Source organism: Macadamia integrifolia, chromosome 7, assembly GCF_013358625.1.
Source record: "Macadamia integrifolia cultivar HAES 741 chromosome 7, SCU_Mint_v3, whole genome shotgun sequence".
NCBI classification, from domain to species: Eukaryota; Viridiplantae; Streptophyta; class Magnoliopsida; order Proteales; family Proteaceae; genus Macadamia; species Macadamia integrifolia.
This window is the reverse complement of record NC_056563.1, coordinates 15901163-15927428: the sequence shown is the minus strand read 5'-3', so window position 1 is coordinate 15927428 and position 26266 is coordinate 15901163. Positions and strand designations below refer to the sequence as shown.

General features: G+C 39.5%; 1 protein-coding gene across 4 annotated transcripts in view; it reads right to left on the bottom strand.

Annotated features, from left to right (window-relative positions):
* LOC122083506 (katanin p80 WD40 repeat-containing subunit B1 homolog KTN80.4-like) overlaps positions 1-25590 on the bottom strand; it is a 66503-nt gene extending 40913 nt beyond the window's left edge. Inside the window, exons 1-11 of one of the 4 annotated variants that reach the window (XM_042651342.1) lie at positions 25276-25590; positions 25142-25217; positions 24808-24938; positions 24218-24335; positions 23888-24114; positions 23542-23644; positions 11052-11122; positions 10792-10866; positions 10550-10693; positions 10186-10417; positions 9574-10101 (exon numbers count right to left, since the gene is read on the bottom strand). In XM_042651342.1, the coding sequence (XP_042507276.1) occupies positions 9574-10101; positions 10186-10417; positions 10550-10693; positions 10792-10866; positions 11052-11122; positions 23542-23644; positions 23888-24114; positions 24218-24335; positions 24808-24938; positions 25142-25169 (1657 nt within the window). In that variant the 5' untranslated portion in view covers positions 25170-25217; positions 25276-25590. Of the gene's footprint in view, positions 1-9573; positions 10102-10185; positions 10418-10549; positions 10694-10791; positions 10867-11051; positions 11123-23541; positions 23645-23887; positions 24115-24217; positions 24336-24807; positions 24939-25141; positions 25248-25275 lie in introns of those variants that run through there. The other 3 variants (XM_042651343.1, XM_042651341.1, XM_042651344.1) reach the window with 3 other exon arrangements.
* Positions 25591-26266: the final 676 nt, after the last annotated feature.

Here is a 26266-nt window from a genome sequence, read left to right as displayed (position 1 = left end):
CTAATGTTGGACTATTGTAAGTACACATCAGCCTAGACTGTACTTAGGAGTTGTGTAGGATCCCCTTATCCTCAAAAGAGTTGTAAGGTCCCTCTCTGCCCGGAAAGAGATTGTACTAAAAGGGAAGAGCCAGTGGAATGCCTCATAAGTGGAACTTATAGGGAGTGGGCTAGACTCGGATTAAGTCGAACCACTATAAACCTTGGTGTTGTGTGATTGTGCTCAATTTTATTATTCCGCACTTTTAATTTACAATCACATTTGGGAACACTAAATCAAAAAGATTTAAAAATCCACTAGTATAACCTATTCACCCCCCCCCCTTCTAAGTTATTTCAGTAAGCTTTTCTTACAAGAATGGACTAATGAAGTCTATTTGTGAGCTAAGCTTACTCTTTAGTCATGAGAGAGATTTGTTCACCAACTGAGAGAGTTGAGGGTGAGAGACCCAGGCTAAGATAGCCATTACCCTACACCCCCCCTTTTCTTCTTCAATTAATTTTCAACCTCTTCCTTTCTTTCTTCTTCTGTTTTTATCTTTGTCTACAGTTTAAAGTGAAATTGAAGCCTTCTAAGATTGCTGATCAGAAGCGCACACATCCAGTATACCGAATCCAGTTATAGGGTTTTCTCGAGAAGAATTTTTTAGTGCATATCTTCTAGGTCAGATCTCTAATTGTTGCAGGATTTTGAGGATTTGTTGAGGATCTTAATAGGATCAATTAATCGAAATTTGAGGATCAGCCGATGCTTCCAAATCAATTTCTTGAAGAGTTACCAAAAGTTTCATTTTTCTTGCAACCAGCTCAAGTCTCAATCCAGCCAGCAGAAGTTCATATTTGGTTGTTTGTTCCCTCATATAGGATCTTCATTCGATCCAAAATTCAGCTCCATCTGAGCCGTGGTGTGTAAGTAATCGAATCTCTATTCAGCACTATTTTTTCAGATCTGAGTTTCTGTTGAATCTGAACTTGATGTGTGTGTTGGAGTTTATGATGGATCCTACTGGGACTGATTACCCCTTGGTAATTTAGTCTGACATCACATAGTCCTAGTTCCATGAGGATTTCTGAGGTTGTAGTTAACTTAAATTCCTAGTTAGTTTAAGAATTATTTCATGCTCTTTTTAGTCTATTATTGGATAAAGAAGTATTGGTTCGAGTTGTAATAGGATTCAAGTATTGGTATTGGTCCCCGTATCGGTCGGCCAAAATTAAGATACGTATCGGAGGGTATCATATCGAATCGGAGATATGCTAAGTTACACTAAAGATCCGCACATAAATGGATAGGAAATATTTTTTTATACACTTTTACATAAAAAAAAAATAGTTAAAAAAAGCTATATATAACATGTATTATGCATAAATAGTAAATTGAGAGTATCACACAAGAATCCAAGGTTTGTAGTTGTCTCATAAATGTAAAATCCTTGTTCTCAACCTTGATTTCCACTTTAGTTAGAGAGAAAAATGGTTGGCAACAACTTTGGAACAAAAACAACTCAAAAAATTGTGTTTTTCTGAAAAATTACCCATCTTGGCCATTTTATGACCGTATCGGTACGTATCAGTGTGTATCGATCAATACATACCGATACATACTAATACATACCGAAACGTACATTTCACTTCGATTTTGAATTTTCCATAGAGTATCGGTGCGTATCATATCGTATCAGCGGTGTATCGGTGCGTATCGGTATGTATCGTAAGATACATATCGATACAAAAGGGTTTTAAAAATTCCATGTATCGTATCGGTCAGTATCGTATCAATAAGACAATACGGACCGATACTTTAAACCCTGAGCAGGACTCATACTCATATTTTGAGAGTTTTATACAAATGTATGTACCCTGCCTTCTGGCATATGATCTGATGAAGTAAAGATAGAGTCTTCTTAAGTGGTTTGACTACTTTTAAATGGTTATCTTGGCTAAGATACCACATTAATCTCCTTCATCACTCATATTAATACGTAATATTCTTCTCCATTTCTGCTCGTTTCTTCTTCCCTCTCCATTCTCCCATTCTTATATACTGTCTTCCCTAGTTACCGTTCACAGATACCATTCAGTCCCATTAATGTTTATTTCTTCTTCTTTCTCTATTCTCTTCTATTTCTAAAACCCCTATTCAACATAGTTGTCAAGGCGGGTAGGCAACCCAAGGCAGTGGAGAACCAAGGCGAAACCAACAAAGCTATTCAACCCTACTCTATTACCCACATTTTTTTTGTTTGGGTGAATAAATAATTCATTACCAAGAGAAGAAAAACAAAGAGAACAAAATATAAAAAGGCCATGCCTTTACAAAGGGGAGACAGGGACCTGAAAAATAGAAGGGGAGAGACCCCAAGAGTCAATAATAAAACTATTTCAAGGGGTGTCGACACACAAAGAGGGGGTAGCATCAATCTTGGTTTTAACTTCAAAGAGGATGGAGTCCCAAATCTTCTGCAAAGATCTGGACAGGGAGGTCCATCAACGAAGGTGGCGCTTGAACCAGATGTTGTGGATACCAGAACCAAAAGCCAGCTTACCTACCAAATCACAACATGATTTCCCTACAAAGGACATATGTCCCCACCCAAATCCATTCCCTGTTAAAAGGCAGGATTCTTCTATGTTGGACCAGCACTTGAAGAGAAGCGTGAAGCCCTTTCCAAATAGAAGAATACAAAAAGCAGTCAAAGAATAGGTGATCCACATCTTCAGACGCTTTCTAATAGAGGCAGCAGCTAGGAGGGACAGAAATATGCTGCTCAATGAGAAAGGATTGCAAGGGGAGACAGCGGGTGAAAGCTCTCCAAAAAGTGAAGTTGTGGAGGGGAATACGACTTTTGAACCAAACCACACTACTTCAAACAGTAGAGGATCCCCGAGCCCTGATAAAATCCTAGGAAGACACTAAAAACCCTCAAATCACCACTACTAGAGGGTCTTTGCAGATACTCGGGAGAGTGCTCCAAATAGCTGACAGGGAAGGGGTAGGCGGGACGAGGGAACCACTCTTCAAACTTAATGATGTTCGAGAACAAATCTAACCTTTGGAAACCAGACATGTAAATAGTACAATCACCAACTAAATTAAGGACGCCGAGAGGATGCCAATGGTCTAACCAAAATCTAGGAGAGGAACCGTCATCAATCAAGGATGAGATAGTCCTTATCACAAGCATAGTTGTTACGGCACCAAGGCAAACCAAGGCTTTGGAGGGCTAGGCTGCCAAAGAGCTTAGGCGACAAGTCGCCCGCCTTAAGGCGACCAAGTGTTACTTTTTATTTTCCCTCTTTTCTAACATTATTTAGTATGCTACATATACCTTGTATCATAAAAAATCAACAGTAAGCCATATCAATCATCAAAAATCAAAATTAAGCCACATCAAATCATCAAAATCAACATCAAGTCACATTAAGTCATAAAAAATGAACATTTAGAGAAATGTTTTTGTTCTATAATAAGTATAACTGATCAAATGATTTTATCTTTACATGAGACTTTTTGTATTAGGTATAACACAAAAACAGCTTTCCAACAAGTCGAGTATTACTTAAATCTGAGTTGTAATGATAAAATTATGTTCCGATCAAACTTATTTTAAAGTGCAGAAATGCTGTCAAAATCGCCTGAATGAAAATAATTTTAAGGACATCAAAACAAAAGATTGTTGTACCAAACTTTTGGTTTTTAACAATGTTTTACAATGATAAGATTTATAAAATTTTCAGAATCGAGAAAACTCTAGCATTTGAAAGTTGAAAATTGCCCCCCATAACCAAAAATCCAATTTTTGTTTTTGGACTGGGGGGTTGGCTTTTCATCCTCTTGGAATTAGATTTTTAAAACATTTTTATTGGATTCAAATAGAGGCTAATTGCTTATTTATGAATATTAACTTAAGTAAATGAAATAAATGATATTTGGCATAAATAAGTGCCAAAACATAAGGCGACATATAGTGCAATAAGGCGACAGTCCCCTAGGCCCAGGAAAATCGCCTAGACGCCTTGGTAACACCTTGACAACTATGATCACAAGAGGCCTTGGTTGCAGAATCTTACTCCAAGCCCAGGGCGCATATGAGGGAGGAGAAACGATCCAAATAATATCATTGTGGAGGAGGGGAATAAACCCAGTCAACAAAATGTCCTTCCTCCTAGATGCAATCATCCAAATTAGCTTAAGAATGCCAACATAATTTACTTCTTTGACCCTCAGATCCTATAGTGGTGGGAGCCTTGTGTATTGGGTACACCTTTTTATCCTTCTCAATCCAAGGCTTCCTTCATCAATATAGAGGCAGACGGAGGACCACCTGATTGGGGCGAGAGACTGGATTATTCACAACCTTTCCAAAGGAAGGCACGCATGAGGGACTTCAACTTTGAAATGATGGACTACAGGAGACCAAAAATGTCGAACCAATAACCGTAAGATAAATGTAGCACAAATTTTATCAACTCAAGACAGTCGACATAGGAAACTATCTTGCCCTTCTAGAACTGGAGAGACTTACGTAAAAGGGCCAAAATTGGGGAGCAATGGTGAGCGATCAACCTAGATGGAATCAAAGGTTAATCCCAAATACTCAATCGGGAGAGTGCGTAAAGAGAACCCATATCTCGCTATCAGATCAACCTTAACAACCTTAGGGACTCCAACTAGGAAAATGAGAGATTTAGAATTGTTAATATGGAGGCCACATACTTTCAAACTGGCACAAACAAGACAAAATGGAATCAATAGAGGGGTTATCAACTTTGTAGAAATCATGAGATCATCAGCAAAGGTAAGCTTGGAGAGCTTAAGGGCCTTGCATTTTGGCATGCGTAGATGAGAAATTGATTCATACTAGATAGGCTAGATAGGAGGCTTATGGAGAGCACTTAAAGGGCCAAGGTGAAGATATAAGGGGAGAGGGGACAGCCTTGGCGAATCCCCGCAAAGGAGGCGAAGAAACCAGATGGGCAATCGTTGATGAGCATAGAGAAATGAGGAGAGGAAATGCAATGGTAGATCCAATTGACGAAGGCAGGGGAAAAGTACATTTTTTGCAAATCGCTGAAATCCAATAGGCCAATATAAATAATCGAACGCTTTATACAAAGAGCCACCCAGTGCACAAGGCTCCCACTACTGCAGGGTATGGTAGGGGAAAATGTACGCAACCTTACCCCCTACTTCACAGGAGAGAATGTTTCCAATTTTTGAACTTGTGACCAACATGTTGCAATAGTGCAACTTAACCATTGCTCCACAGGCTCACCCACTAATCGAAAGCTTTATGAAAATCAATATTCATGAGAGCAGCGAAGGGATGAAATTAACGAACCTTCAGAGGGGGTAGAATGAAGGGAGGCAAACAGAGGGGGAATAAACTTGTCAATGAGGCAATCAAGAATAACAGAGGAGGGGGGAAGCAGAAGAAGTGTTGAAGGTGTTAAAGAAGCTAAAAGATTCAGAGTTGATTTCCTCAACTGAGGAGAGGAGAGAGTTGTTTGTAGCCAAGAGCTCGGAGATGGAATTGAAGTTAGTTCTAGCCTTCAAGGACCGGTGGAAAGAGGCAGAATCGGAGTGCCTAATGGTCAACCATTTGATACTAGATTTTTTACGAAGCTCAAAAGAAATAGTTTTTCCTTTGTAGCTAGGCAAGTAGCTAGGCAAGCATTGAGGAAGTCAAATTGGAGATGAGATTGGATGTCCGAGAGAATTGCATGGTAGGTGATGCAACCAAAGAAGGAAGAGTTCCAAACCTTAAGATCACTTCTAACATTCCAAATCTTTTTGGAGAAGGCAACTAGGGGAGAGGAGTGGGGATGCACTGGGTGACTCCAGGAATCACAGACAATGGAGAGAAAGTCTGGATGGGAGGACCACATATCAAAAAAAATTAACGGTTAGGGCCATAGGGAGGTGTAAGGTTGGATGAAAACCGTGATAAGACGATTGTAACGCCCCGGCCCCATTACCTAACACAATATTGTCCACTTTCGCCTATAGGCCTCAATGCTTTAAAACGCGTTGTGCAATGTTAAGAAGGCTAGAGGTTATTAGCTAGCTCAGTGATCTCCCCCTAGGCGATGTGGGACGAAAGTTTGCACACCCTCACTGATCTTCCAAACACCCTAGTACTTGCCGTATTCTTGGTGAGGACACCTCACCGATCTCCCAGGTGAGTTTGGTATTTGCTGTATTCTTAGGTGTCACAATCTTCCCCCCTTTCGGCATGTACCCGCTATGGACCCACACACTGTAGGGGTATGCTCTGATACCATTTATAATGCCTCGGCCCCATTAACCCTGTATAATATTGTCCTCTTAAGCCCATGGGCCTCAAGGCTTTAAAACGCGAAGTGCCATGTTAAGGATGCTAGAGGTTATTAACTAGCCCAGCAACCTCTCCCTAAACGATGTGGGACTAAAGTTTGCACACCCTCACCGATCTCCCAAACCTCCTGATACTTGCCGTATTCTTGGGTGTCACAACAATGATCTTAAACACCCAGGATTCAAGGACATCAAACGAGGCATGGGAAAAGGAGAACGAAGTGAGCTAGGCTTTATTTACCGAAAACCTGTCAAGCTTACTAATATAGATAAGTCACTTGGGCTTATTTTATTGCAAATAAGCCTTGGGTTGTGTTATGTATATGTTGGGCCGTTGATCCCATGGGTTTTCTTTGAAAAAGGCCACTTTAATGTGCCTAAAATATGGGTAGAAAGTAGGAAAACGGGATTTAATTCATTAGTTTAACTAGTTGCTATTTAATTCAATAAAGGCCCATTAGGCCATTAGTTGGTTGAAAAATCCTATATGGACTATTAGTTAGTTAATCCTACTCCATGTTGGAGCCATAAAGTCCAAGTCCTAGTCCTATTTTGAATTCCTAGTTGTAGTAGGAGTGTCTAGTCCTCTTTAGAAACTATCTCCTAGTCTTAGTATGATTGTAAACTTTCCCTATATAAATAGAGAGGCAAATGTACCAATATTGAACAGATTTGAATGAAAAGAAAGTTTGCAACTAAATGCTTAAAGCAGCTAAGATAGCTGTGGGTGAGAAGCCCAGACTGAGATAGCCACCTCCTCTCCCACTTTCCCTTGTTTTTTCTTTGTTTAATCTTTCTATTTTCATTCTTAATTGCTGCTATTTTTGTTTACTGCTGTTGTGAGTATTAAAGAAGTTCAGATCTATCAAAGCATTAAAAACCAGAATCAATCAGCCAAAGATTTCTTATTCTTAAAGCCAATCGACCCTCATTGCTGCCCAAGTTTGAGATCTGATCTGCAGATCCTTTGGAGGACTGGTTCTATACTCGAAGAAGATCAATCGATCCTCTCTTGAAGGTTATCTGAAGAAGTCAAGTTGTTGTTCCTGCAGAATTCTTCACATTCTCTCTCCTAAGTTTGAAAATCAAGAAAGAGCATAACTTCATAACCAGCCGTCAGAAGCTCTTCATATTTGTGAGTTTTTGTACCCTTGGAGGGCCCTACAATCAACCAAATTTGTAGCTCAATTGGAGCCCTATAGGCCTGGCCACACCTCTCTCTCTTTCCAGCTCTATAGTAGGTCTTTCTCTCCCCTATCAGGTTGGGTTTTGGGCTGGTTTTGCTCCTGTATGGGTATTGTATCCTTGGGGGTTTATTTGATGGTCATATTTCTTTATTTCCTGGTCCTATTTGTATTGTTTGGGGTTATAAAATGTTGGGGTAGTTTCTTGTAATCTACTCCTCTATTACTTACAACCAATTATAGAATTGCCAGCATACTTATTATGCCAAGTGACCTTGAGGCATAACCACTATAAGTCCATAAGTCATTCATACCAATGTTCTCAATACACTCAATAAGAGCATCAATAGAAGGGACATCAAGCCAAAAACCACCCAATTTTTCAAGTGCAAACTACACGACATTGAAGTCCCATCCCAAGGCCCAGGGAGGGAGCCAACCTAAAGAGCAAGATGGTGGATATCTATCCACCGAGTGGACCGCTCCATAGAACAATTTGTGGCATAAATGGAGATAAAGAAGAATAGGAAGATAACAGCAGGATCAAAGACCTTGAGGTACAGAAACTAAGAGGAAAGAACTGAGATCAGAATAGAGTACCAGAGGGATCATTGTCGATAATAGGAATAGACGCCAGGCATGCGGAATAGTTGGGACTAGCGGGCGAAGGTGATGGATGGACCAGCGGTAGGGAGGTGTGGGCCGTGTGGCCGATAAGAGATCCGAAAGTTGGTTACTCCGAAAGCCTAGGGTTTATGAGTCGGATAGCGCCCCAGCCCTGATTGGTAGAGCTACGAAGATTCCAAAGAAAGGTCTAAGGAGATATGGGACACAGACATATGATGTAGTTGTTGGGACCAGCAAGAGGTAAACCAAAGGAGGAAGGAGGTTCGTTGGAGATAGGAGGTTCACAAACGCTCCAGAAGAGGAAGGGGGCTCATTGGAGAGGTTGCAATTTGGTGAAATCTGAGGGACAAGGAAAGCATTTGTCAGTGGAGTTGTCAAATACCTTACAAAAGGTTCATAGCGGAGGGAGCCAGTAGAATCCAACAGGTTGCTTGAAGAAGAATCCTTCGTCATCAGAGACCATGATTGAGAACGGAGGAGGATCAAAAGCAGAGATTTCAACACAGATCCTAACTGCCAAATGGTCCTTTTTCTTTTCTTTTTTTTGGTGTGTGTCTATGTGTGTCAAAATTAAACGCCTTCCCCACCATAGTTGTCAAGGTGCCACCTAGGCGTCCAAGCGCCCTTGGCTGGAAGGTCACCTAAGGACCTAGTTGGTGTCGCCTTGGCTTTTTTCCTCTAGCACCACCTTGGATCGCCTTGTTGCTGTGATAACCATGTTCCCCACAACGGAAACCATAATGCTCAGAGCTTCTTCACACCAGTAGTGCAAAAGGAGACCAAGGGAGGTAATCCAGGCAGGGATGGAGCTGATGTTGTTGTGGCTGCACTACAGCAAGGCCTCCAGCCATAGAGGCTGGGAGTAGTTTAGGGGATCAAACCAGACACCTCCAGCCCGTTTGGACCTCATGTAAAATATCATTTATAAAACGCTACCCACATCTTTTCTTATAGGTCAGCTTGGAAAATCCCTAACCATAGCAAAATTATTAAATATAATCTTTGAAATCAAGTCGAAGCAGAAAATGTGCAATGCTCCAACAAGTTCTTGGAACCACAGTTGTTAAGGCTGCCTCCTTGAGGTTTGAGGCAAACAATCACCTCTCGGTAGATGTATCCATGTTATTTAAATATGTTTCAGGGTATTCTCCACGCACGTCACCTTAGATGCACCTCGAACAAATTACTTCTACTACTACTATGCATGATTGACATTTAGCATTTGGTTTTCCAGATATAAGTAGAAGACGAGAACTTTCAAGGAACTATGACTGTAAAGCTGAAATCCATAGAACATATAAAATGTAATAACAAACATGGTTAGCAACACAGGCCTGTACTAATACATATCAGAAACAATCAAAGATATAAGCAACCAACATGGGTAAATGAGAGGTGTATATACTAGCAAGAAAGTCACACTTACAATTTTCATGTTGGTAACCAGCAGATGGCTCTGATGAACTCACTCCATGTTTCCCAGGCCCAGGACATCCAGCATCCATCACATTTCTTTCCTGTGTTGATATTTCTGGATTCAAACTCTCAACAGTAGGAAGGAAATTCTGATCAGTAACTTCATTCAGTTCAGTAGTCCTATAACCCATTGATCCAGAGTGGACAGGAACATTTGACTTCTCCTGATCATCCCTGATGTTTGACAGCTTTTGAAAGTCAGATACTCTTGCCTGCATGGAAAATGGAGAGGTTCTTCCAGCGGCAGTAATTTCTTTTCTGGAATCAGATGCCTGCTCTAGCCGCACATTATTCCTTGGGACAATAATGGGAAGCACATCTGACTTGTTGAAGACTGTATGATTGGCTGTTGAATGGGACTTTGCAACACCCCTCTTTAGAGTTGCTGCACTAGGAGCTACCACTGCACTTGACATAGTGGTCTTTGGACCAGAGCTTACACTGACTCTTTGCAGAGTAACAGGAATACTTCCTGTGGCTTTATACAGTACATAAAACCAACAATAAGAAAATATAATTAACTGAAGGTATATAAGGGGAAAATAGTTCAAGTGCAGCATACATGATAAAGGTTTGGCTTCCTTCATAGAATCTGAATTTTGTGAAACAGAAAGTCTCCCCAAAGTTTTTGTTTCCTTCACTACAGGATCAGAATTTTGTGAAACCGATATCCTCCCTGTACTAATCTTTGCACTGTTATCAGTTAGTACAGATAGATTCCCACTTGAAGTAGATTTTAGTTCTGGATGACCATTTGATTGGGCCGCACTAGCAATTGCATATGGCTCAATGCGCTATGGTGCAAGACATCAATTTTTAGAAGCTATATATCAGCTAGTAATCACATCTAATACAACACAATAAGCATAAGAATAATAGCAAATATGCAAGCACATGCAAACAATAGAGGTAAATCAGAATGGTACCGAAATATCCACCACCCACACTCCGACACAACTTTGATTATAGGAGCACCCAAGAAGTTTCCCTTCATGAATGTTCATATCCGACAATCTAGACCACCCCACATCCACAGCATCATGGCATCTTATTGGCTCCCAAGAGAAAACCTAGACAGTGGCATGCAGGAGGTCAGTTTGAAACAAATAAACATGGAATATCATCATAACTCAATCAATGCACCCCTTATGTTAAAATAGAGAATTACCTTCAGGCTTTCATGCAGACCACATAGCAGTGTTCTTCCATTAGGATTGAAAGTCATAGAACGTACTCCAGTGGTCTGGAACAGCGAAAAAGAGGATGTTCATAATAAACAGGGAATGTAGAAAAGATTGTTTTAGAGGCATTTAGGAACTATAAATTGAAAACCTTAAAGTCAATATCAACCAAAGCAAAAGCTAGAAGTGGAATGTAGAAAAGATTGTTTTAGAGGCATTTAGGAACTATAAATTGACAATAATATACCTCAGGCCCAGCTGAACCAATAAGCTCAAAAGTTTCAAGGTCCCAGAATTTAACAGTTCTATCTGCCGAACCTGTATAAGTACAAGACACCAGAAAAAAATTGTAGCTTGACTAGATTAGGCCACTATAAACCTTAAGTCTTAAAGACAAGATAGTGGACAAGAAAAGGTTTCCTTCTGCCACACCAACCACATAGTAAAGATGCTGAGGAAGTTTAATAAATATAGATTTGTAAGGGCGGCTGCTGGCTATTAAATAAATCTTCTTATTATATTGTTGTTACACAGTTAAGTTCAAGTGTGGAGGCCTGAGTCTTGCGTCAGAAGACCTTTACCCAGAGTAATGCCATATATTCACCAGAGAATTAAATCAGATTCCCCTAGAATTCCAACTACACAGAATAAATAAAGTAGAGACAATGATCTAAAGAAAAATGCACCACTTTATAAACAATACAAGCTAATATAATAACAAGGCAAAAATTCAGAAACCAATAAAAATCAATTTCATCTTCACTTCGAACTGCACAGAGCCAATACTTAAGAAAAAACTGCTACATTAAAAATAAAAAAAAATATAGTACATGTGCAATATAAGATCAGATAAACAAACAATAGAAAAAGAGAAGAGAAAGAAGCAGAAGCAAGAAGAAGCAGAAGAAGAAGAGAAGTCAATGAGGAGGAAGCAAAGACTCACGGTCAATGAGTCCCAAATCTGATGGAAGGATAAATGAGTCCCACTACATCACAAACGGATGAACCGCCAAAGGACATATCCACCCAAATCCACTCTCTCTCAAAAGGAAGGATCCTATGACTTTTTGGCCAGCATTTGTCTAGGAGCCCTTTCCAAATTGAGGATGATAAAGAGCAATAAAGAAGAGGTGGTCCAAATCTTATAAAGCATTCTAGTAGAGACAACAGGATAGGGAGACAGGTATCTGACGATGAATAAAAAAGAACTGTGTTGGGAGGTAATCGAGAGGGCCCGCCAAACAATGAAACTATGACAGAGGATATGGTACTTGAACCAAACTAATTTGTGCCAAGGGGACCGTGTGTCATGAACTCTGATGAGGCCCCAAGCTGGCTTTGACCCAAAAATCCCATTAAAGGAAGCATACCAATCACAATATCCCCCTACCCCTAGGCCTTCTAGGGATTGTGATGCAGAATTGAGGTTGAACCGGGTTGACCCATTGGGCAATATCCACTGAGACGAACCGGGTCCAATTGGATTTTGGGATCAGTAGGATATTTTAGGATATACTTTATTTAGGAAAAATTGAGTTATTTTATTTGGGAAGATATGTAATCTTCTATTATTGGGTAGTTGTTAGTCAAGTAGGGAGTTACCAATTTGAGTTTTATTTCGTTTCTAATTTTATTAATTAGACCTGAGGAAGTAATTAGAAGTTGCTATTTAAGTTTAGGTTTTAATTAGGTAAGTTTAAATTTCACTTTAGTATAAAAAAGGCAAGTAACCCAATTTCTTAGATAGATTTTGAATGACGAATTGAATTTAATGTTTTGGTGCCAGGTATGGTGCAAGATTTGGTCATATGACCTCCTTTCCTCCCCCCTTTGTGGGATATCTTCTCTTCCTCCCCTGCAACTCTGAGTTCTCTCAGGATTCTCTTTCCCCTATCGGCCCCGCAATCAAGTGGTATCAGAGCCGAAGGATCCTCTCCCTTGTTCTCTTTTCCTTCCCATCTTCTCCCCATTCTCTGTTCTGTTTTCTGCCGAGACTGAGAACAGCCATTAAAAGAAAAAAAATAAAGGTTCTCTGTTTACAATAGAGAGAGCAGCTCAACTTCTTCCTTCTCCAACCGAAACCCAACCCCACCCTTGTGACTTCAGATCGGAACCTCCCCCTCGTTCTAGGGTTTCCACAACGGCAATTAAAAAAAAAAACGCAGCAGCATCAGCACCACTCCCCAACCATGCTGAAACTCTCCCCTTCGCCTGCAGTCGAAGCCCTCTAGTGTTCCAACAGCACCAAAAAAAAAAAAGAGAGAAGAGAGAGAGACACCGAGAATCCATACCTCGTTTCAAAGGCCTTGGATCATCGCCGCTGCTTGCCATCCCAGACGACGGCTCCCCCGGACCTTCTCCTCATTCACATCGCATCGTGCCCCCAAAAACCTCTCCACCTTCTTCGTGCAATCTCTCCCCTCTGGCTTGAGTCGATCCGACAGAGGAAGACATCCTCTTGTCGGTAACAGTACTCCCCACTCCACAAACTCCTCTTAATACTACTCTTCCTTTATTTTCTCTATTTTCCCATTCTACCCCTACCTATTACATCTTATTCTTCTTTGTCCTATCTTTATCTCTTTCCAAATATCACCACCCACACGTGATATATTTGTGAGTATAATTGAACCTGCTCTATTTACAATCCTGCCATTCTTAAATTAAAAAATTTTTAAAAAAAAAGTACACTTCATATTTACAGTTCTGCCACCCACTTGATTATTGGAGTTAGTGTCTTATTATTATGAGGCCCATAGCATTCCGAACACAAGATTGGTCATGGATTCCTTTGAGTTCAAATTTTGATTGTGGTTGCCCAATGGAAAACCTGCTAATTTGTTGATTGATAAGTGACTAAATCACTAAATGACAATTCCGTCTGATGTATTCGTCGAATTTTCTATTTCTCATTAGCATGATGGTGTTTTTTGTGAAGTGTTTGATTCTCCTCAACACATAATTAAATTGGGTCGATGTTGGTTGGAACAACGAGACAGAGTCCTTGATCATGACAACAATGTGTGCACCCTCCAGGCTTACCACATGCATCAAAAATTTAATCTTCATGGACGGGTTGAATCAAAGAAAGTGATACCCCTAGTACAACCACGAGACGAACCAAATGCATTAACACAAGTGGAAGACCGTCCCATCGTGGAATAGGTGATGACAACGGAAAGTGAGAAAATCATGGATCAAGTAATGAAGGACATCAATGCAGTGCCAGTTGCTCACCATCACAAGTTCGTTCTGACCCATAATTTTCCAGACTTGAATGCACCTCCACAACTTCACATATTGGATTATGTTCGCGATGCAGACAACGAGCAATTCACCCCCGCTCATGAGTTTTTATTGTTATCGTTCTTCAAAACTCGTGGACGAGTTTTTTTCAACATCGGAGGAGTTGATGCAGAATTGAGGTTGAACCGGGTTGACCTATCGGGCAATATCCACCGAGACGAACCGGGTCCGATTGGATTTTTGGGATCAGTAGGATATTTTAGGATTTACTTTATTTAGAAAATATTGAGTTATTTTATTTGGGAAGATAATCTTTTATTATTGGGTAGTAGTCAGTCAAGTAGGGAGTTACCAATTTGAGTTTTATTTTGTTTCTAATTTTTAGTTAGACCTGAGGAAGTAATTAGAAGTTGCTATTTCAATTTTAGCTTTTAATTAGGTAAGTTCTAATTTCAGTTTAGTATAAAAAGGCATGTAACCCAGCTTGTTAAGATAGATTTTGAGAATGAATTGAATTGAATGTTTTGGTGCCGGGTATGGTGCAAGACTTGGTCGTGTGACCTCTTTTCCCCCCTCCTTTGTGCGATATCTTCTTTTCCTCCCTTGCAAGTCTGAGTTCTTTCAAGGATTTCTTACCACTCCCCTATTGGGCCTCGATCAGATGAAAGGCAACTCATCCCAAATGATTGATAATAGGAGAGAGAAAGAAAAAGGGAGGCCAATCATCCTAACTGATGATATCTACAACAAAAGACCGCTTCTTGAGACCCAAACTGTAAATAGCTCTAGCACTAACTGAGTGAAGGGATGACACCCACGGGATGCCAATGGTCAAGCCAAGGTGGATAGAGAGCATCATCAATGAGGTAGCAAGTGACCTGGAGAGAAAGAGGCTCGAGCTTCAAAATCTTGTGCCACACCCAAGAGCAAGGTTCGAAATCTCGTTTCGTTTCGTTTCAGTGAGTTCAGAAACACCAGTTTCGTTTCGTTTTGTTTCGGCCGAAATTGTGTATTTTTTTTGTTTGTTTTGGTGGTCAAACGGCTAGATTTTGACCTAAAACTTGGTGGGTAACTTATTTTAGGGTTAATAAACATGCTTAGAACATAAAAATGCAAAAATATTAGGACATGACATTGTTTTAGAGTTGCACCTTTGTTTGGCAGCAACCATCGGACTGTTTTGAAAATTTTACCTGGTTTTAGAGAAAGAACTTTACCTTTCTTAAGCTTTGAATGTGTAGATCTTGTAGGAATCCAATGGAAGTTAAAATGTATGATGATTTGGCTAATTAAAGGCTTGTTAGAGACTTGGAGTGTTTTTCTTTCAAAATATGCAAATGGAATAGAAACCACTGAAATAGGTGAGACAGAGTCAAAATTTTGACCGAAATACCAAAATTTCGACCGAGATATGGTATTTATAACACATAGAATGTACCAAGATGACCGAGATACAGAAATGAGACCGAAATACAAATGTTATTTCGGGCTTTATTTCGTTTCGGCAAAAAAAAAAAAAACCAAAATTCCAAAATTTCACCGAGATTTTGAACTATGCCCAAGAGCCAATTGAAGTGGAAGCAGTTGTCCAAATAGAATCATTGCAAAGAAGCCCCGAGTACAACCAGTCAACCCATATATCTTTAAACTTAGATGCAAGCTTCCAGATTAATTTGAGAATACCTGTTGAATTAACCACTTTCATCCTTCTCAAGCCAAGACCTCCATTCATCCTTGGGGAGGCAAACAGCAGCCCAACTGATTGGTGAAGGAATCCAGTGGATTTAGCTCCTTTCCAAAGGAAGGCACCCATAAGGGATTCCAAATCTTTAATAGTGGACTATGGTAACCCAAAAGCACCAAACCAATAGATGTAGAACTAAAGGATGGATCTAATAAATTCTAGGCGAACTACATAGGAGAGAAAGAGCTTGCCCTTCCAAATCTACAGCCTTTTATGCATAAGGTCCAATATAGGAGTGTAGTGATGAGCTGACAATCTGCCTTGAATCAAAGCAATCCAAAAATTTCCCTCAAATGCCTCTGTCGCACCAGCGCCTTGAAAACTATGGCCAGGATAGCCTTGACACCATCTGAGACCCCTACCAAGAATAATAGAGATTTCAAAGGGTCGGTCTGAATGCCCAACAACCATTCAAAATGATGCAAGTAGGATATTATAGCTTCAATCGACTCAATGTTAGCTTCAGAGAAGATCATAAGGTCATCATCAAAAGAAAAGTGGGAAAGGTTAAGAGCCTTGAACTTAGGGATAAGGGAGATAAGCTCCTGATCAATACTAATCTGAATAATTCTAGAAAGGACCTCAAGAGCCAAAGTGAAGATGATGGGGGAGAGGGGACAGCCCTGACGAATACCCAAGGATCGATATCTTGATCTCATGGCTGGTTTCAACCAAGCCTAAAACCGAGATATGGGTCGAAACGGTAGAAACCTAGTATTTTCTAGGCAAAAAACATGTCATGGGCTGGCCAAAACTAGTAAAAAAGTATTGAAACTTGGTATTTTTCAGTCGAAATTACCGAAATGTACAAAACCAAGTCGAAATTGATCGAACCTTGGTACGAGTTAGTATCAACTCAAGGTTTTGTCTCGGTTTCTGTCGAAACTGCAATTTTTGACCGAGATGACAAACCATGCAAATATCCACCAAAGAGGCAAAGAAACCAAACAAGCTACCAGTGACAAACACTAAGAAAAATGGAGAAGAGATGCAATGTTAGGTCGTAGACCAAATTGCCAAAACTGGAGGGAAGGCCATAACTTGATCGTAAATGCATGAATGTGATGTACCAAAAAATCTGCAGTTCCTAATGGAATAGGTAACAAAGCGACTTTGCCACCTACCGCTACTAAATCAATGCCCCCCCAAGTCAAACTGGTCCTTCTGTTGTTACACCAGGAGCTATTGCACCATGTGCTAAAGCATGGGTGTTTTGTATCCATTGAGCAAAGACAGGTTGTAATTGTATAGCGGTATCTGAAAAGATATCTTGGGGACGCCCTAAAGCGCTCATGGTATCATTATGAATATACAAACCAAAACTGCGAAAACCTATTTCAAGGAGTCAATTAAATGGTGTGTTTATGTTGGTGTTGTACTATATTCGTACTATATTCATAATTCATTATTCTATATTTATGTGCATCTGAACTGAGTTACATAGCTGGAGCATGTAGGGATTAGGGAAGCTACAACACGAATAGTGACAGGGTCACATGCCAGATCAGGGTATGATCGAAGCAATAATACTCATATTATGATTTTTTGGATGAATATTGACTATAATGGGTTCTTTAATTAGATATTATTGGTTAATGGATATTAATTTTTTTGCGATGTTGAATTTATCTTTTTTTATGTAGCTAGTGAGCAGTCTTCTCCTGTTCTACCAACTTACCAACTTAGTATACAATGGTTGATGTAGGTAGTAATGGTACTGAAAATGCAAGTATAGCCGGATCAGGGTATGATCGAAGCAAGCATCCAAAAAGGAAGGCCAAATCAAATGATCTTGGGTAGAAATATGGATACTAGCCTGATATGTCAGAGAAGAATTTAGTTAGGTGTACTATTTGTGGGAAAGATGTCAAGGGAGGAATCAACCCTTGAGGGCTATGACACGGGTTGCCGATGCATGAGTGGGATGTCGAAAAGTTGTTTTTTTTTTTCCCCCCCTTCGATCCATGTAGCGAACCCCATTCAGTTGGGATAAGGCTGAGTTGTGTTGTTGATGTCAAGGGAGGAATCAAAAAAATGAAGCAACACTTGGTTGGTGAATATGGAGATGAAGCCAAGTGCACAAAGACAACTATAGAGATCACTAAAAAGATGAATGAAACAATAGTGCACAATAAGAAGAGGAGGTTAGAGAATTTGGAGGATACGGATGGTGGTGGAGAAGAAGGAGATCCACCTATAGTGGAAGGGCATACACAATCTGATGCTACTTCTAGAGGAGGTTAGAGAATTTGGAGGATATGGATGGTGGTGGAGAGGAAGGAGATTCACCTAAAGTTTTTTTGGGGGGTGATATAGATCAAGCTTGCACAAGGAAGGGGCTGCTGGCCCCATCAAACTAAATCCAATGGCAGACCAGCCAGCCCCCACCTTGGTCCCATCGGAGCCAAACCCAAAACCAGAAAACACTGTTCACAAGTACTGTTCACGAGAACAGTAACCCCTGCAGTTTTGTCTTCAAGTGGAACCTCTAGAAGCCTAGCCAACTAAGCAATTGATTGGAGATATCAGCAACCTTTCTAGAAGTCCTCAAGCTGTCCATCGATCGCAGCAGCATGAAGATTTGGTGCTGATCCAGGTTCCAAAACCGGAATCGAATCACTTATGGGCCCACAAGAATAATAGTTAGCTCAAACTAAGAGTTTGGGTGGCAAATCCGTAATATCCGAAACAAACAAGTCTTTAAAAGTAAGTAAATAGCAGCTGGGGTAGTTCTGGACTTAAAACTTTAAAATAATGGGCTATTCCCAAAATTTAAGGAGAGTGGGATAAATAGAACTAAAGTTCAATCACAGGGGGGTTTTATGTAATTATGACAGTCTGTCCTTACTTATAATATAGAGAACTAGCCTTCTTCAACCTTTAGCATTCACAATAGAACTCAGAACCAGTGGATACCTAGGCTGGTCTCGATTGAGAGAAGTCACCCAACTCAGCTTTGCTCACCCTGAAACTTCACACGACAGTGGGAATCTCGACGGGCTCTCGTTTCCGACCGATGGATATCTCAAATCATCAACCAAAGGAGATTGATTGCTGCTGTAACTTGAACCTGGCGGAACAATGGAACCAGATCTGAAGTTCTGGTCAGATCTTAAGGTGGTGACCAAACCTTGCCTTGAATTTGTGTATGGTGAGTCGTTTCTATCATGGGAATGATTTCCAGAAGTCTTAAGTTGATCTGATGGGTATCTATTTGTAGAGATTGATCTCCAATACTAGGGCAGGAAGTACCGCCCAGAACAGATTATTCTCAAGTATGGGAAATAAACAGCAGAGTAATAGGGAAAAGGATTAGAGAAAGATAGACGATAAGAAAGGGAAAAGAAAAGAAGATTGGAGTAAAAGGTGTCTGAAGCTCACGGCAACCATTGTCTCAAACCAAGACTTCATTCAATCTTCAATTCTTCAGAATTCAGTCCCATCGTTGGCTACAAAACTCTATTTAAAGACTTAAGAATAACCTACTTTCCTATTTTAAAACTGAAACAAATATGGAATCCAAATCACATAAAACTCGACTCCCAGCTAATTTAAAAAAGGTAAATCAAACATAAAAAGGTAACTAAAAATTCCTTCGCCCAACTGCATCAAGATTGGTTTCCTATCTGGTTGGCTTAGTGGTCAAGTAAGTCAGTAGTTTTATTTTTTTTATGTAAGGCAAAGTATTTAGAAGTTTATTCTTAAGTCAGTTTACGAAATTAGACTCAATTCATTAGTTTCCCTTTCTGTTATTTCTTTGTGTCCAAGCAATGTAAGGCTATTTAAAGCCCATCAATCATAATGAAAAGTAGATTTGGGTTTGACAAAAAAAAGATGGCTTATGCTATTGCGACATGGGATGTTGGGAGAGAGGCCCAAAACCTATCGTTCTTCTTCTTCCATCGCAACACCTCCATCAAATTTATTTTTTCTTTGTTTTTCCTTTATTTTTAAGTGCTTTAAGATCATTATTAGACTTACAAACACATCAGCATGATTGAAGATCAGAAGCCAGCCTTGCAGCCAGAATCGAGCAAAACCTGCTAGGGTTTTGATGTACGATTCGAGTCCTATCTTCCAGCCAGAAGATCAGCTTCAGGCCCTTTTTTGAGGTTTTCAGGTGCATCAAGAGGGGAACTCGACCAAAGTTTGGAGGCCATTGAAGGCCCGTAGCAGCTGCTACCGCATAATCTCCATAAAGTTTTTTTTTTCATTCCTAAAGCATAACTTTCCAACCAGCCATCAGTTGAGGCTCAACTTTTGAGGGATGGTTTGGCATCACACGAGGAACCTTTGATTCAAATTTTGAGGTTCATCAAAGGCTGCAATCTCAAGATATCAAAAGTTGCCGAAATCTTCCTTTTTCTTGCAACCAGCATATCTCCCAGCTCGGTCATCAAAAATTGACCAAACTTTGAGGGTTTGTTGGAGCATACAAAAGAGCTCCATTCTATCTAAAGATTACACTCATCAGAGACCCTACTTAGCCAGAATTTCAGATCCTACCTAGGAGGTCCTATGTGATCTAGTCTTACATCAGGGGGGGCAAGCAACTTGAGAGTCTGATGTGTCTACTAGACTTGTCCCAAGCTTTACGACAGCTTCAAAAAAAAAAAAAGGGAAGATGTCATCCAGTTCCAGCCACAAGTAGGGGGTCCCATGGATACTCATGTGAGGCAGAAACCCGAAGAAGTGGTTGTTGAGAGGCATACCAAAGGTCATTATTAGACAACAATGGAGAACCGTGTAAGATCAAAAGAAGAAAGACAAAATCTTCATTCTTATATTACAAGGTGAGTTTATCAATGTGGCATTCCATTCAATGCATTAAAGGCAAGGAGCTTTGAGGTGATGGTTGAAGCCATTGGACAGTATGGACCAGGCTTTAAGCCCCCTTAATATTATGACTAGAGGGTGCCTCTATTAAAGTCTGAAAATGAGAAACTAATGAAATAAAGATAAAATATGAAGCATATTGGAAAAAAATATGGGTGCACTCTCATGTCTGATGGGTGGATAGACAAAAGAGGAAGGCACTTGATTAATTTTCTTGTCAACTGTCCAAAGTGGGCTTAACTTCATGGGTTCTACGGATACATCTAGTCAAGTACAAAATGCAAAGTTTCAGCTGCTTGATAGTGAGGTTAAAGAAATTGGAGATGAGTATATGGTTCAAAAAGTTGCAGAAAATGTAGCCAACAATGTTACAGCTGGTCAATTACTATGAAAAGAGAACCAAGTTGTTTTGGACTCCTTGTGCAACCAATTGCCTAGACTTTATGTAGGAGAATACAGGCAATTTAAAAGCATACGAGGACATTATAGTAAAGGGCAAGAAGATTAACTAGCTTTATCTATAGGCACACACACCTTTTTGAAGCTATGAGGGTCAAAACAAATGGGACTGACTAAGTGAGGGCTGGAGTAACCAGATTTGCCTCTTGATTCTTAATAGTCTAAACCTTATTAAAATATAAGGATGTCTTGAGGTAATTGTTTATTTCTGATGACGACAGACGCAGGGAAGAAAACTGCTAACACAATGCTAGCTACAACGTTCTAGAATGACGTGCAAGATTGCCTAAGAGCATCACTGCCACTTCTTCAACTCTTGAGGATAGTAGATGGTGATGAAAGGCCTACTTTGCCCGGAAGTTTATATGGCAATGGAAGAGGCAAAAAAGAACAAAAAACAAAATTTTGGAGACAAAGAAAGGATATAGAAGAAGGTCATAAACGTTGTTGATTGGCGTTGGTAGTGTTAGATGGAGCGACTGCTATATGCTGCTACTTTTTTCCTCAATCCTAGAAAGTATTTTCAGTGTGTTCAGAGGGATCCAAACAACCTTTGGCAAAATGTACAGGATTCCTTTAAGGATGTTGTCGCAAGATTGGTTCCTGATGAAACTTTGCAGGACATGATCAGTACAAAGATTGGTTTTTATGGCAACAGTCAAAGTACTATTGCAAACCCAATGGAGATTAGACAAAAGGAAAATTTGGGTCCTAGTAAGTTTTTCTTTTAAATTTAAAATGTATTCATTGTTTATTTTTTTTGTATGTTGTATTGATGTGCATTTAATCTACTTTTTTTATTATCTATATTTATAAAAGTTTGGTGGAAACAAAATGGAGGTTTTTCCCCTAATTTTACAAAGATTGAAAAATGTTTACTAGGCATTTTTTGCTCCTCTTCTGGATGGAGCGCAGTTGGAGCACATTTGAGTTTGTGAGTATTAAGAGTATCAATTTCTAGATGTCAATGTTGATCTTGTTGCTTGTATAGTTTTATGGAAGAATGGCTTAAATAGCGGATAAACTCATATTGATAATTGTTCTTCAGATTCACACCAAGAAGAAGAATAGATTGGAACATCAACATTTAAATGATTTCATCTGCATTCAATATGATTGTAGTCTTCAAGCAAGGTTCCAAGAAAGGAGTGAAAAATGCAGAAATAAGAATCCACTAGTGCTTGATGAGTTGGATTGGAGTATTGAGTGAATAATTGACCAATCAAATGATGAATCAGTCCATCCTGGGGATGATCTCACATGTCGAGATGTTGATAGAGTAATTGGGGCATCTACATTGAATGAGGAAAGTGGGCTCAAGCATCAACCAGTGGAGCCAATATATGCTATATGCATCGTGTTAGGGGGAGGGGTAAGGAGTCAGAAGTTGTCAGATGAAAAATTGGAGGAAGAGGATGTGCATAATGATAAAGATGTTGATGAGGATGATTTTGGTGTAGCTCTAATTAATTCTGCAGGCCAGCAGCAACAGCAATAACTACAGCAGGATGTTGATTTAAATTTAATTGCTAATTTGAATTGAACAATTTGTAGTTGGATGAGTTTTAATATACTTTCTTAGTTTCCTTCACTCTCAAGTGTATGACTGTTTAGGGTTCAAAGGATTTATTAAAATCGGCATTTTGTTTATTTTAGGTTTTCTTTTTCATTAAAGATTTTCGGAATGATTCAGATCTCCCCAGGTTACTTCTCATCCATTCAATTTGGCATATTGGTTCACTTCAGTTACTTCTAAATTCTTCGTTCTTTCTTGTACACTTTAATTATGTATTGAATCTATTGACTGACAGGGAGTTGAAATATAATGGAGGGCCTAGAGGCACTCATTTTGGCATCATGGAAGTTAGTATAATAAATACTTATATATTTCAACAGCCCCTTTTTCTTTATATTCATAATTCTGTTTCGTAACTATATGCTATGTTGCTTTTAGTTTATTCATTTGCTTTTCTGATGAATATGACAATATGCTTCTTTATATCCTATTCAATGTCCATTATGTGCTGGTTTTTTCAGATTAGGCCATTGCTATTTGCTAGCATAATTATAATATTGCATTGATATGATTCTTGACATCGCATATAAGTAGAATTATAAAATTTCTAATATGCTATTTGGGGCCTTTGGCTATTTGCTATACTAGTAGTAAATATAATGGATACATTTAAAAATAAAAAAATAAAAAATAAAAACTAGAATGCCTAGGTCGCCTAAGCGCTTAGGCAGCCCTCCAATGCCTTGGCTGCCTTGTTGCTTTGACAACTATAGTTCGACATCCCCAGCCTCATCCCGAGGAAGGGCCATTCTTTGATTCTCAATCTGAAGGAGGTCATAGCTGTTCAAATCACAATTGTAACAATGAATTACATTAATTTCCTCCCTAGTGGTTGAACAGGTCAGATTGCTAAAATAAACATAAGATATTCCAAACCTGTCGCCAGAAGAAACTCATGGGGATGAAAATCAATGCACTGAATCTGGCCCTCATGACACTTGAAATCATGCAATAGCTTTCCGGCAGTCAGATCCCACAGCTGTGAAAATAGCAATGGATTTACTAAAAAAGTAAAACACTATTTAACAAACCAAATAAACTGAAAGAGAATGAATCTTCTAACACCATATCAGTCATAAGAGAATTTACTGAAAACACAATAATCATGGAAATATATTGAACTACATCTTGACAAATATGGAAAAGACAACATTTGATGCATAAGAGTAGCCACCAATTCCACACATAACAGCTGAAGAAAGAAAGAAGAATCCAATGTCACCTTCACAATGTTATCTTCTCCACCAGAAACAACCCAGCGGCCATCAGGGGTAAATCTGATGGCATTGACCCCTCGCGTGTGGCCTTTGTACGTGTGGATGCATCCCTTCCTTCTGATATCCCAAATCTTAAGATTTGTATCTAAAGAACCAGAAGCAAAGAATTCCCCAAAGGGATGAAAGTCGACTGATATACAATTTGATCTGTGCCCAGTAAGTGTGCGAACAACTGCAGGTGGAACGCCAATCCAATGGGAGAAATAAAATTAAACATAAATATTTCAGGAAATCATGTGCCAATGGACACTGCCAAGGTGGCTCAAAGCACATACTCTTTGCCTCCTCTAAATCCCACAGCTTTATTGTGCCACTTGCTGCTCCTGCTGCCACCAACACCTCGGAAGTATCAAAACTCACCGACTCAACTGCACTCGTATGACCAGAGAGACTCTGCATAACAACGAAAATATGGTAAACTGAAACACAATTATTGGTCTGGAATAACCAGAGTAAGAAATATTTCGCAACCAATTCATAAAATAAATTTAGTTATCAAACAGTTGCTTAAACTTTATGTCCTTTTATCATTTACTGCCTGATGAACTTTGCGAGTCCTTTTTTTTTCCTTTTTTGATGCCTGATAACTGCAAGTACTAAATATGCAGTCAACAATGAAATTGCCTTATGTCAGTGACAGCCATCTAGCCAGATTTTTTAACCAAAACTAAGGGTAAATGGCGGGCATATGCAGAGAGGAATGAAGATCATCAAACAACACGTACCGTTTATCTAACAGCATTTCATTGTTTTCTTTTTTTTTTTTTTTTTTTTTTTTTTGGGGGGGGGTGAGGGGGTGGGGTGGAGGATAGAATAGCTGACAAAGGGGATGATGTGTAGAGAGGGAGAGGATCAGAGGACTGACCAATATGGCGTTGGGCTTGCCAATGGCCCACAGGTTCACCTTGTGATCTTCTCCTCCTGTGACAAGAACCCTCGACGACTTCCTTCCAATTTTAAGGCAATTGACACTGGAACTGTGCGCTACAAATTCTTCTGAAACAACCATGGTTAAGGCCAACAACAACACCCCGTTCCATTAGGATAAAGAAATTGGCAAAACTTTGGGGGAAAAAATTCTTTAAAACATGGCTCCAAATAGGGCAAATTTACAAAGGTTTGACGAACAACCATTCAATGGATAACACAATAATAGAACGATTAGAACCCTAGAAGAAGGGAAAGTGGGCGAAGGATACGTAGCTTGTAAGCGCGCTTGGTCGTCATGAAGCAAGAGAGAAGGAGAGGTCTTCGGCGTGGAAATAAAACAGGAACCAAAGCCCTAGCTCTGTCTTGAATACTTGTTTCAACGGCGTGGAAATAAAACAGGAACCAAAGCCCTAGCTCTGTCTTGAATACTTGTTTTAAGCACTGTAAAGAGACGGCCAGATCTCGAGAAGACGCGACATTTCTTCCACTCTACTCATCGGCCGAGATCTCAAACTCGCACATCATATCTCATTCCACTACTAATACTAGCTTCGAGAACAGGTAAACCTGAAATATGAGGAATCTTTAGGAAGACTAAAACGTCGGCTTAGCATAAACACCATTACTACTGCAAGTCAGCATCTAGTATTTACTGCTACTGTTGTCACGGCTAAAGCTCATGCTGCGGTTCGTTCCTCTCCAACGACCGAAAATTTAATTAATAAAGTATAGAAATATTTTCCCTATCCCTTTTTTATATTTATATGTGTGTGTGAAAGTGTAGAATATAGTTAACAAAAAAAAAGTGTGAGTGTAGAATATAAATAATAAGAAAGATTCGATAAAAAAAATTAATAATAATAATAATAAGGAAAGGATAATTTTGAATTTAGTAGAAAATGTGGAAGAACAGGAGAGAGAGTTGGTTTGGGAAGGCTAATGGCTTCTTTCTTTGCATCCAACTCCACATTTGGCGGTCCTCAATAGGCACCAGGGGATAAAAATAAATTCAAATAGAACATGGAAAGGAATGTGGATGCGTCAGGTTGTGACATGTGACCTAGTTTATCTCTAACTCTCCTGAGAATGAGACTGAGGGATATTCTACCAAAAAAAAAAGAGACTGAGGGATAGGGATGATAAGTTTAAGTCAACCCATCTTCCAACCCATAAAAAATATTTTGAACACACCACCCTCCAGGCCTCCACTGCTTCCCTCAATTGCTCCCTCCATGGGAAATCAAAATCAAAGTAAAGAATGAAACACGTACCCCACCACTCTTTATCATTAACTCTAACCAGGTCTGTCTCCATTCCTTTCTAGTTCTCCTTTCCTGACCCTTCAATCTTATTTATTTTATGCTACCAAAAAAACAATTCTTACTTATTTTATT